Source organism: Capricornis sumatraensis, chromosome 10 (assembly GCF_032405125.1).
Source record: "Capricornis sumatraensis isolate serow.1 chromosome 10, serow.2, whole genome shotgun sequence".
Taxonomy (NCBI): Eukaryota; Metazoa; Chordata; class Mammalia; order Artiodactyla; family Bovidae; genus Capricornis; species Capricornis sumatraensis.
The window spans coordinates 81,085,546-81,098,175 of NC_091078.1; the positions used below are offsets into that span (position 1 = coordinate 81,085,546).

At 44.9% G+C, this 12,630-nt stretch overlaps 1 protein-coding gene across 5 annotated transcripts in view; it reads left to right on the forward strand.

Moving 5' to 3' along the window:
• Positions 1-3,186: 3,186 nt before the first annotated feature.
• The window catches only part of MAGI1 (membrane associated guanylate kinase, WW and PDZ domain containing 1), a 645,224-nt gene continuing 635,780 nt past the window's right edge, over positions 3,187-12,630 (forward strand). For all 5 annotated transcript variants that reach the window (XM_068982973.1, XM_068982975.1, XM_068982976.1 and 2 more), the window contains exon 1: positions 3,187-3,499. In XM_068982973.1, the coding sequence (XP_068839074.1) occupies positions 3,187-3,499 (313 nt within the window). The remainder of the gene's footprint in view (positions 3,500-12,630) is intronic.

Consider the following 12,630-nt stretch of genomic DNA (forward strand, 5'->3'; position numbering starts at 1 on the left):
CTGAACCAGGAGAAAGAACAAACAGAAAGGTTCAGAGGAGAGACAGAGAGTTTGGGAACATCATAAACTTAATGTCTGGAAATTGGCAGTCTTAGCTGTTTTGAAAGTTCAAATTACTTCTTTTTAAATTCCTGGATTTTAATATGTCTCTCTACACCTCTCTCTACCCTGCTGTCTGTGCCCTCACTTTTCCCTTCTTTTTTTGGGGGGTTATTCCATACCTAGAATCTGAAGTAGGCTGAATTCCAAGTCGGTTCCTCTTCTCTGCTTCAGGGTCATGTGGAACCCTGGAGAGGGAAAACGGTGCTGCTGCCAGTAACTGCCAACCACTTGATCTTGTCTATTGTTCGGAATCCTCTAGGTAGGTGACCGCTGATTAGATGCAAGTAGGAGAATTCCTCGTAAGTAGGCACCCATAGTTATAAAATATGGAGTGTGGGAGGTGGGAAATATAGGTCAAGCTCACCAATGATCTGTAGGGAAATCTGTGATTTCACTCTTAAGGTGGTATGCAAAAATGTGCATTTGGGAAGAGGGTTCACTCACTGAATACTTGAACATTAACAAGGTACCAGATACTGTTCTAAGAATTGGGACTACATCAGTAAACCAACCTGCCAAAATCCACTACTTTCCTGGAGTATATGCTGTCCAAGGAGACGTGGACATAGATTCTTACCCTAAAAGTGCCTGTGAGCTCAGGAATCAAGCTGACTTCTGGTCCTCAGTGTTGTGTACTAGCACCATGCATGAAAAGGCAACCTTAAACATCCAGATGATAGAGCCTATCCTTAAGATTCTGACTGGGTGGATCTTTATTTCGTTTTGGGGCTGAAGCTTTTTAATTTCTCATTCATTTTGATCCAGTCAAGCTGGAGACAAATGGATATCTTCTGAGAAAAGAGGCTGAAGATGGTTTCCCTTATCAAGAAGAGCCATGGAAAACTGGTCACTTTCTTCTTTTACAAATACTAGAAGGCAATAGGATTTTTCAGTTTTGGAGATCTCAAGAGAGAAGTAGCAACGTTCTTCTCTTATTTTTATTGGCTTAGAAAAGTGCCCTATAAGCAGTGCTTTAAAATATTTAAATGTATGCCTATAGTTTAAGTTTTAGCGAGAAGAGGAGGAATTACCATGTAACTTGAAACCCCCAATGATTCCTAAATTTTCAAATTACTACTAGTACTACTACTAGTAAGCTTTTATTATATATCCCCGTAATACTCCCAAGAATCTTGTCAGGTATTGTTACACTTACTTAAGAAACTCAGGCTCTGAGGGGTCCCAGCGCTTGGTCAAGATCACACGGACACTGGACCGGTGAGAACCTAAACCTCAGAGCTCAGCTCTCAACCGTGACCTCTGCGGCACCCCGTCCTTTCGGAGTCCTTTACACTCACCTCCCTTATTTAGCACTTGAAATCTCTCTTGTGACCCAAGATGGATAAATAAGTTATAAATCACTGAGGAAAAGAAAATGTTTAGGAGACTATCGCCCAGGCCGATTGGGGAGTATTTAGGGAGGGTAGCCTTGCCGGTGCAGGGTATTCTTTCTGTCCGCAGCCCCCGAACACATTCCGAAACCTAGCAGGGACATTAGCAGGCTCTACCCCCGCCCTCGGGCGGTGCCCGAGGCAACAGCAACTCCAGGCTGTGAATTCCGAGAGGTGGCTGCCGCGCCCACGCCCCCGCGGGCGCCAGGACTTGGGTGCAGATCCCAGACCCAGGAGTGATCCTTATCTCCTGGCCCCGGGGCGGGTCCAAAGGCTGCCCAGCTTAGCCAGGAACAAGAGTCCAGGACAGACGCCTGGTTCCAGAGGTCTCTGGCCGCAAGTTTTAAAGAGCTAGACCCTTTTCGGTTGAAGACCCCAAGCCTCTCTTGCTTTTTGGCTTCTTTCCCTCGCCTTATACTTAATCTGCGTCCAGAAAAGTTGGCCCTAAAGTTTAAGGATGCAGATAAGTGTGTGTATACGTGTGTGAGCGTGTGACGGATCTCATTTGGGGGACCACCACGGCCCCCTCTCCCCAGGGTCGCAGAGGCTGGGGCACACCCTACTCAAAGACCAGAACTCGCCCTCACAGTGCAGGTTGGGGGGAAGCCGGGCAGGCGCACTCCTCTGGGTTGGGTTCAGGGTATTAGAGGGACTTGCGGCGGGGGGTGGGCTGGGTGACCGACAGCGTGGCCAGCCACTGGCCGAGGGCGGTAAGGAAGCTTAGGCCGGCGTGTGTGCGTGCGTGTGTGCGTGAGTGTGAGCGCGAGGGTGAGTGTGAGCCTCCCCAACCCCCACCTGTTTGAAATGGTTTTACAATACCCAAGCAGATTGCCCCTGTTTTTAAGTTGCAGACAGTTGCAGTAAAACACTTCCTCGTCTCCCAGACCCCCGAAGGGCTATGCAGAGTCGTGAGCACTGAAATAAAAGTAGGAATGAGAAGGGTGTGTGAAAGGGGAGAAAAGTGGCTGATCCTGGAGAAGTCGGACTTAGGACCCAACGGGAAGCACATTGGAATCTCTCACTTCGGCAAGGCGGGGTGGGGCGGGCCGGCCGGCAGGCGGTCGCGGGGCGCATGCGCGCGCGTCTCCTCTTGCCGGCCGCTGCGCTCGGCGGCGCGGAATAGAATGAACTGTAACAAAACAAGCCGAGCCTTTGTATCTGCTTAAAGGGGACGCAGGCACTTCCCTCCTGTCCCCCCCGCCCCCGCTCAGCTACAGCGTCTCCAGGGCTCCCAGCAACTGCCTAGAAGGGCTTCCCTCACCCTCAGAAACTGCCCGCCAGCGAGGAAAGGCGACCCAGGCGGGAGGCAAAGAGGAGACACCGCATTTCTAAGAGGCAAGAAAGAAAGGAAGGAAAAAAAAATAATCCAAGCGGCGCAGAGTGGACTCTGGTCCCAGAGAGCACGGTCGGGCGCCGGAACGTGGACCGAGAAGCACCGGAATGCAAACAAAGCTCGCGGGCGCCTGTGCAGGGCTCGCGGGGAAGCCCAGAAAGTTTGTTTTATGATGGCTTGAGTGAGCGAGTGTGTGCAAGGGAGCGAGGCTGCCAAGTTTCTCTCTCCCGCTGCGTTGTTTGGAGGGGAGATGTCTCTCCCATGAACCAGCAGGGGCTTGGGGGCTTGTGCTGTGGGGGGCACCTGTCTCTCATTTTATCATTATTTTTTTTGGCGGGCGTAGTAGGGGTGTAACTCATCATGTCGAAAGTGATCCAGAAGAAGAACCACTGGACTAGCAGGGTTCACGAATGCACCGTAAAACGGGGACCCCAGGGAGAGCTGGGGGTGACGGTGCTGGGGGGCGCGGAGAACGGAGAGTTTCCGTATGTCGGAGCGGTGACGGCTACCGAAGCGGCGGGGCTTCCCGGCGGCGGCGAGGGCCCTCGGCTGAGCGAGGGCGAGTTGCTACTGGAGGTGCAGGGGATCCGGGTGTCCGGCTTGCCCCGCTATGACGTACTGGGAGTCATCGACAGCTGCAAGGAGGCCGTCACCTTCAAAGCCGTCAGACAAGGTAAGTCGGGCCGCGCCTCCTGGAGGCGCCCCCAGAAAAGAGAACCGGCCTGAGAAGTCTCCCCCCGCCCCCCCTTCCGATTTCCCGCTTTTCTTCTGCGAACGCGGCATAGGGGCGATGTTGAGGCCGTGTGCCCAGTGATGGTGAAATACGCCAAGTTGTTGAGAGGCTGTGGGTTGCTTGCCCACCTGCGTTGGGAAGAGGGGCTTGGGTTAGCTCGGGGAAGCGCAGAGATTTTTCCCTGGCCCGGTTTGCTAACCTGTTATCTCCGCCACCAAGCGCAGCAGTGGCTTGCCTGCACCGGGAGGAGAGTTGGGACACTGAGGCAGGGGCAAAGTGGACGCCCTCCTGGCTCCCTGGGCGAGTGTTGCAGCGGGCGTAGCTACTGTGTTCTTTGATCTCTTAGCTGTTTTCAGACCTAGAGAATGGGTATGAAGGAGGTGAGGGTCTTTGATTGTTGGACATCCTTAATCAAAAAATCAGCATCACCCCGTGACCGGCCAGGTGGGCTAGGGCATCACCACCTTTCAGTCCTAAAGCTTGCAGCTTGAAGATCTTGCATTCACCCCACAGCTGGATGACGCATGTGTCTCAACCCGTGTGGCCTGGCCCCAGACTTTTGGGTGGCGGTGCGGGGAGAGAATAGAGAGGGTATTTCAGCGCCATTCAAGCCCAAGTTTATACTGCCACCAACATCACCACCATCCCCATCACTGCAACCATCGTCATCATCCCTGTGAAGATGATTATAGCTGCTGTTTCTTATTCACTTATTATGTGTCAGGTTCTATGTAAAATGCTTTCCTTGCACTCTTTTGTTCTGATGCACAACAATTCTGAGAGCGAGTGTTTCTTCTAAACCCCTTTATGTTACCGATAAGGAAGCTGGGACTGACGTTGTTTCATTTACTGATATTGGTTCAGTTACTTGTCCAAGGTCACACAGATGCCAAGAGTGAGGGTTTGAAAATCCTTGCTGCAGAGCCTTAAGCACCAAGGAGGAAGAGAATGAGTGTGGGAGACCTGAGGGGTGCACTTAAGAGAAGGGAGTGGAAGCAAATTCACCTCTCCGAAGCTTGGAGAGGAGTGATGACCCTTCTGATGGCTGCTGGTTGCGGGGAGTCCCTTGCATCTTAGTTTGGTATAGCCTCAGGGCTGTCCCTGAGTAGAGAAGTAGAGAAGGAATGGATTCCCTTAAAGGGGGTCCCTTGTATGACAAAGCACCGCGATGCAGGTTCTTCCCTGGTTGAGCCCTGGTGAAAAGTTCACACATGTGCCTGCGTGCTTGAAAGGGCAAGCAGCAGCTGGAGGACTGTGTCAGAGGAAAGGAGGGCTAGGCTGAGCTAGTCCTTTTTTGGAAACAGACCTGTTCCAGATGAAGTGGAGGAGGGGGGCAGGGAGAAGAGATGGGCCTTTTGGTAGCTTTGGGAGCTGAGGGACTGACAGTTATGGAAATCTCCTTCCATTTGTGTCCTCATTATCTGCTTGCACACCTCCTCCAAGAAGCCCTCCGGCGTCCTGCCAGGATGAAGAAATCAGCGTTCCTCTGGACTCCCCTAATGTGTGTCTTGTCGGTTTTCTACTTATTCTGAACTATGCGTTAGATCCCTCCCCTTCTTTCCATACAAGGTGGTAAGCTCATTGAAAGGAGAGAATATGCCTCATTTACTGCACACCACCTCAGCTTTGCTTAAGGTCCAACACCTTGTCTCACCTGGAAATATGTCTCCCGTTATCTGTAAACTGGCTGTTTTGTATTACATAAATTTATAAAGGGTGCAGAATAGTGCCTGACACATAATAAGTGCTCAGTAAAGACCAGCTATTATTGTTATGTTTCAAGGGAAATTGGGGCAGTTATTTATTTCTATGTCTAGCTTTTAAGTTTAGCTTTAGAAAAAAAATATTTTAGCACTTTATTAGGTATTAGGTATAGAATGATAATAAACCAGTGTATTACCATTACTACATTAAAACAGGTTCTGCTTACTCCATGTATCACCAAACATTTTGAGACACTTATGTGCTATGTACTGAGCTGGCAATGCTGGAGATAAAATGAAGTTTACAAAACAGTCCTCAATCTCTAGGAGCGTCCAGTCTCACGGAAGAAAATAATGCCTATGTACAAACAGGATCTTAAAGTGCGATGTATATGATACTTAAAAAAATGAACATTAGCATTTAGGAAACTAGGAACTAACTTCTAGTTGTATGATCAGAGAAGGTTTCCTAGAGGACTTTGTTGTTGTTCAGTCTCTAAGTCATGTCTGACTCGGGCTTTTTTAGTGTCAGGAATCTGAATTATGAGGTAAACACCATAATTCAGGTTCCTGCATTACTAGGACTTGATACAACTGTAGAGAAAATACTGCGTCATAGCATTTGATGGGATCGGCTGTGGGTCACCATTCAGGGGCATCTTGGAGACATGGCTGGTAGAGGATGGGCATGAGTTCCTGACTATCCTGGAGATGATGGGGGCAGGGAGCGTTTTACTAGTGTCTAATTGATCGATGGGAGCTCATTCTCAGTGTGCGAGATACTATAGGTGGCAGCACCTCCCTCCACCAGTTACCAAAGATTGGGAGGCTTTGTCCCAGTGTTGCATCATCGTGAAACCTTGGAAAGGTCAATGAGGTAACCAAGTGTGTTTGGAATCAGAGGCCTCTGTGTTTGAAGGAAGCTAGTGTATCCCCATCTTATTTCCTTTCACCTGGAATTATTCTGTGTGCTATGCAAGAATGCTCATAGAAAGTGTGTGTGCGTGTGTGTGTGTATGCAAATCTACTTGTTCTTTTAGTGGGATAAAGTTACGGATGGGGACATTTGAATGGCTTCAAATCCACCACAATGTGAAAGCTACTATTTCCTGTCATGATTACCCAGGCGCAGGCAGCTCTTCTAACATCTTCATTAAAGAAAGAAGGCACTGGAAAGCATTTCACCAGCCTTCTCTCTCTCTCTTTTCTTTTGGTAGCTTGAAACTTTTTATTTTGTATTGGGATATAGCTGACTTAACAGTGTTGTGGTAGTTTTAGGTAAACAGGGAAGGGACTCAGTCATACATATATATGTGTATCCATTCTCCCCCAGACTCCCCTCCCATCCAGGCTTCACCATCACCAGCCTTCTCTTTCATATTGAGAATATGATTTAAATTATATGACAAAATTGTTCTTCTTGTGTTTTCATTATTGTGTTTTAATCATATTAAATAGGCTCCTACTTGGTAAAGGAAAATAATACTTTTGAGTTGTCTCCACCTTAAACTCGCTACTCCCAGGGCCATGGGTCACTCTTATGGAAATGTCACGGTCCTCTTCTGGGAGAGAATTCTGCTCTATTTCACAGCAGCTCTCTGGAAAGTTGCACAGACCAAACTAGTCTGTTGTAAATGGTATATGAAATAGGATTGGTCTGTGAAAGAATCAAGCTAAATGGATCTGCTTGGTTGGAGTTGGTTTATTTGAAATGAGGGATGACAGTTTTTTGTCACAAAAGTGCCTTAAGAAATTTACATATATATGCTATATAAAATAGATCACTTCATATATATAATAAGATATATATACATGTACTATATATACTATAGGCTTATATTTACCTGTAGTAAAATGCACAGATCTTAAGTATATAGTTTGATGGGTTTTGACAAATGTATATGCTCATGTCCGCTTCACCCAGATCAAGATACAGAGCGTTTCCATTACCTCAGAAATTTCCCTCCTATACTTTTCCAGTCAGCTCCCTCCACCTCTTCCAGAGGCACTGACTGTTTGATTTCTCTCACTTTGGTTAGTCTTGTCTGTCATTGAAATTCATATCAATGAAATAATGCACTATGCACTCTTTTGTGTCTGGGTTTTTTCCCTCAACAAAATATTTTGGAGATTTCATATTGTGTGTATCATGGTTGTTCTGTATTGTAGAGTAGCATTACATTGCATACATATACCAGATTGTTTATATTTTTATTTCTCAATGGACATTTGGACTGTTTTTTCTTTCACCTATTATGAATAAAGCTGCTATAAATGTTCCAGTTCTGCCATATCTTTTCCAATCTTTGATCTTATCTATCTTTTGAACTTTAACTATTCTAGTGTATGTTGAGAAAGGAGAAAAGTGAAGTATTTTCAAATGGTACATTCCAACTTAGGCACAGTGAGAGATTAACAACAACATGAGAAAATAGAACAAATTATAACTGTATAGTGTAATAAAAGGTATGTGACTGTGGCCTCTAAAAATACCTTACTGTACAAATTTAATGCCTTTTCTATCTTATTAATATCAAAGCATTTATTATGCACTGCAGCTGCAACTTTGCAATTTCAAGTATGAAAGCAAAACTAGCATGTATTTCTTTTTTCCTTCTTCATGATTTTACAGATAGAAAATTCATTCTTACTGTAGATCTTAGTATCCACAGCTTAATGATTTTTTTTGGTTGTGCCCTGTGGCATATGGGATCTTAGTTCCCAGATCAGGGATCAAAACATTGCCCTCTGGGGTAGAAGTGCAGTCTTAACCAGGGAAGTCCCCACAGCATATGATTTTAAGTTGAGAACTTGCACCTTTTCACTTCAAGGAAGTACTTTATGGCTTCTCTTTGGCAGATCTGAACTACCAGCATCTCTCCTCTTGTGCTTTCGGGCCATTATTGAGCACAGTAAGGGTCACTTGAATACAAGAACTGCTACACCTGGACAGTTGATTTGATAATGGGACTTCTAAGTGACTAATGGGCAGGATACCCTGGACAAAGGGATGATTCATGTCCTGGGCAGGACAGAGCGGGAAGGTGGGAACTTTCATCATGTTACTTGGTGCACAATTTAAAACGTGTGAATTGTGTATTTGTGGGATTTTCTGTTTAATATGTTCAGACTGGGGTTGACGGTAGGTAACTTAAATCACAGGAAGTGGAATAGCAGATAACGGGGAGCCATGATGATTAAGGAAACGTTTCTGTATTGGGATGTAACTAGTATTTTTTGAGCACTTGCTTCTAAAAGGCCTTGCTCTTGGCTGAGCTAGAGCTATATGGGCATTTCTTTATTCCTCCCAACTGGACTTATGTGTCAGAGACTGAAGTCCAGAGGGTTTGGGTGGCTTTTCCAAGGGTCATCCAAGTGGCTGAAGTGGAGCTGGAACTCAGCTGTGTTAGGTTGCAAAACACATGCTTCCAGTTCTTGGGTCAGTGAATTTCAAGTAGGGTCCCCAGAGTAGTGGCATTGACGTCACCCGGGAACTGGTTATATGTGCAGATTCCTGGCCCTTACCCCAGCCCTACAGATACCTAAACTCAGGAGCATGCAGCCTGTGGGTGTTTTAAACAAGTCCTCATGTGATTCTGATGCATGCTCAATTTTGAGCACCACTGTCCTAGGATACAGAGTGACATTGGAAATATGGCGTTGAACTTCCCTGGTAGTCTAGATGTTAAGACTCTGTGCTTCCAATGCAGAGGGCATGTGTTTGATCCCTGGTTGAGGAACTGAAATACCATATGCTGCACAGTGAGGCTAAAAAAAAAAGAAGAAAACAAATATGGCATCAAATGAAATAGATAATCGTGAACAAGCTAGGTGACTAGTGCTGTTATCGCCAGTATGTTACCTATTTGGACCTTTCTTTATACCTAAAATAAGTGGATATGCTCCTTCAGTTCCTTTGCATTCATAAAATGCTAAGATTCCCTGAATAACCCAGACTCCAAAAGTTTAAAAGGGTGTGATTGTAGTTTCCCAAACTGGTAATATTATAGGTCACGCTTACATATTTTTGTAAGTGAATTTTGTGGTTTTGCAAATTACCCAGGAACCAAAACTGTCCTTCCACTTTTTTTTTTACAGACAGAATGGAGACAATAAATAAGACACAATTTAAAAACCACAACACCACCACCAGACCCTTCCCCTCGCTGTAATGAGGGACTTAGGACCATTACACAATTTAATATAGCTCTTTGTGCTTTTTTGAGTTTTGTTTTGACATTGCGTGTTTATTTTGACCAATTGGAATGTATTACAACATTTTAACAAAATAATTCTGTTCTTGTTTTAAAACAGTGCTTTATCTTGCTTGGTTTCCTGTGAATTCTGCTTTTGGGATCTCTGGGCTTGCTTCCTCCCCGACCCCACCCAAGATGGTCACAAGATTGACTTGTCTATTTAGTGTCTCTTCAGAAAGACCTCCTCATCTGGTGGTGTGCTCCTGAAGGCTTAACAACTGGCTCTGGTGGCAGGGAGACACTGATTTGTTGCATCACTGGAGTTGCAAAGAGATGGATGTAATTGGTTCTCCAGAGCCAGTCTGAGGTGGCCCCAGTGTTCACACTGATCCCCATATAAGAGAGCTCCCTGGATGACATGACATCTCCCCATTTTGGTTTGTGTCTTCATAGCCTTGATATAATTTCACATTATCTTCTTTTCTTGCTTTTATATTGTCTGTCTCTCTTCCCACTGGAATGTAAGGTTCATGAAAATAAGAAGTTTATCTCAAATGTTCATGCCTCTATTTTCCAAAATTAGTACCTGGCAAGTCATCAATTCAGTACAGTCGCCCCGTCGTGTCTGACCGTTTGCAACCCCATGGACTACAGCATGCCAGGCTTTCTTGTCCATCACCAACTCCCGGAGTTCACCCAGACTCATATGCATCGAGTCAGTGGTGCCATCCATCCATTTCATCCTTTGTCGTCCCCTTCTCCTCCTGCCCCCAGTCCCTCCCAGCGGCAGAGTCTTTTCCAATGAGTCAACTCTTAGCATGAGGTGGCCAAAGTACTGGAGTTTCAGCTTTAGCGTCAGTCCTTCCAAAGAACACCCAGGAATGATTCCTTTTAGGATGGACTGGTTGGATCCCCTTGCAGTCCAAGGGACTCTCAAGAGTCTTCTCCAACACCACAGTTCAAAAGCATCAATTCTTCAGTGCTCAGCTTTCTTCATAGTTCAACTCTAACATCCATACATGACTCCTGGAAAAACCATAGCTTTGACTAGACAGACCTTTGTGGGCAAAGGAATGTTTCTTTTCAGTATGCTGTCTAAGTTTGGCATAGCTCTACTTCCAAGGAGCAAGTGTCTTTTAATGTCATGGGTGCAGTCACCATGTGCAATGATTTTGGAGCCCAAGAAGATAAAATCTGTCACTGTTTCCACAGGTGCTCGCTAAAATTTGTTGGCTGCATGAATGAATTTTCTCTTGCTGCTGCTTATTAGGATGGTGAATGTAGATCAGGCCATCCACAACATGTTTCCTCTTTTCCTCTCTATTCCTCTTTGATTTCTTCTCAGTTTGGATCCTAATATGTTCATTTTCTCATCACTAGGCATTCTGATCAGCTGGTTCTCTGTCTAATAATTTATACTGAGCTATAAATAAATAAATAACTGACAAGGCTTCATGAATTATACTTAAGTGTTTCTGCCTGTGGACTCTAGGTGGGGTTTAAGAGGTGAAATTTCAGATGTTCACTCAACAGGATGATGAGGAGCTGTCCTGTTTTTTGTTTATGTGGGACCTGGTCTATGTCAGCATCCAGAAGAATGACACTTTACCTCTATCTTCTTGTAGCCTTGTCCCTGGGTACAGTTTTTCCAGCCAAGAGCAAATCGGATCTTTGCTGCGGAAAACAGCCTGATTTTTTTCCTCTCTTGCTCTTAAACTGAGCTTTGTGTTTATGTCTTTTTTTTTTTTTAACTTAAACTTTCAAAAACCAATCTGTTTTTGTTCGTGGTGCCAAAAGACCACTCTCTCAAGGATATATTTAGGTTTTACTGTGGAACATTCTACAGCTTTTACAAAAAATAATGCAAGGACAGTGAACCCAACATGTCCATTGTTTCTGGTGGCTACTCTTTGCCAATGGCTGTGTTATTTAAAAATAGAATAACTTGACCTTATGATGCCTTGGCATACAGTGGGCTAACTGCATTTGTTGGCATTCATTACCCAGCTAGTTTCGGATGGCAGAATTGATGACATCCACCAAGGGGAATTAAGTGGTTTATAAGGGAAAACATTCTGACATCTCCTTACCACAAGGGTTTACATGAAGGATGTTGCTTTATAAACGATGATTATTTAATGCAAAACACCAGTCTCTGATGTTAGTGGTCCCTTCCTTAAGTTTGTATATACGTGTAACAGAATATACTGATTTTTGTATACACTGTGAATAAAGGCTGTCAAATTCGTTAAGGGCTGACATTCATATCCTAAAAAAAGGAGGTTACTGCCTTCCTGCCTGTCTTCATGGAGCTCATATGTGAGATGTATAACCTTGAAAAATCCTTGGGAAACACTGGAGCTTTGCTCTCCTGCGCTCCTGTGGATGTCAACATCCATGTAGTATGTCTGGGGAATTTGTTTTTCACAGCTGAACCTTCATGGATGTCAAGGACAAGCAAGTAATGCCGACTTTTGCTTTAAGGTATAGTAGTCTGAAGGGTCCAGTGTGTTCTAGATGTTATCCTTTCTGAAAGCACGGAGCAAACCGAGAAGATGGAATTTGAACAATGACTCTTATGATTAAATAGTAATCTCTTTTTATAGCTAAATAATTAAAGAATGGATAATCTATAACACAGTTGTTTCTCTAGTCCTTCTATCTTGAGTAAAAACTGAAATCCTCCTGGTGACTCACAAGACCCCCCAGCCCCCAACAACCTGGCCTGTAACTTGTCCTCTGTCTCCCTGGCCGTGGCCTGATGGTCCCCACCTGGTCACCTGGGAGGCTTACTCCCTCATAAACTTCAAATCTTTCCCACTTGTCTTGTCATTCCCCATTCCCGTCCTCTGCTTTATTTTACTTTATAATATGTTGAGTATTTAAAAATGACTAAGTTCCTTACTTTGTCTCTTTCAAATATAAGCTCCAAGCTGGTAGGCTGGTTGTGGATCTGTTTCCTGTTGCATCCCCGATACCAAGACTGGCGCCTAATGCATAGTAATCGCTCAAGCATTTCTTGAGTGTCCATTGTCCACTTTAGAGCTAGAAGAATTCTCTCTGAGCTTGGTTGCCTCTGAAAATTCTGATATTTGAGTCTCTGAAAATGTAGGTACTTTGTGATAAACTGCATTAAACTTGATTTAACTTTTGCTGTCTATAACTTGGGCTA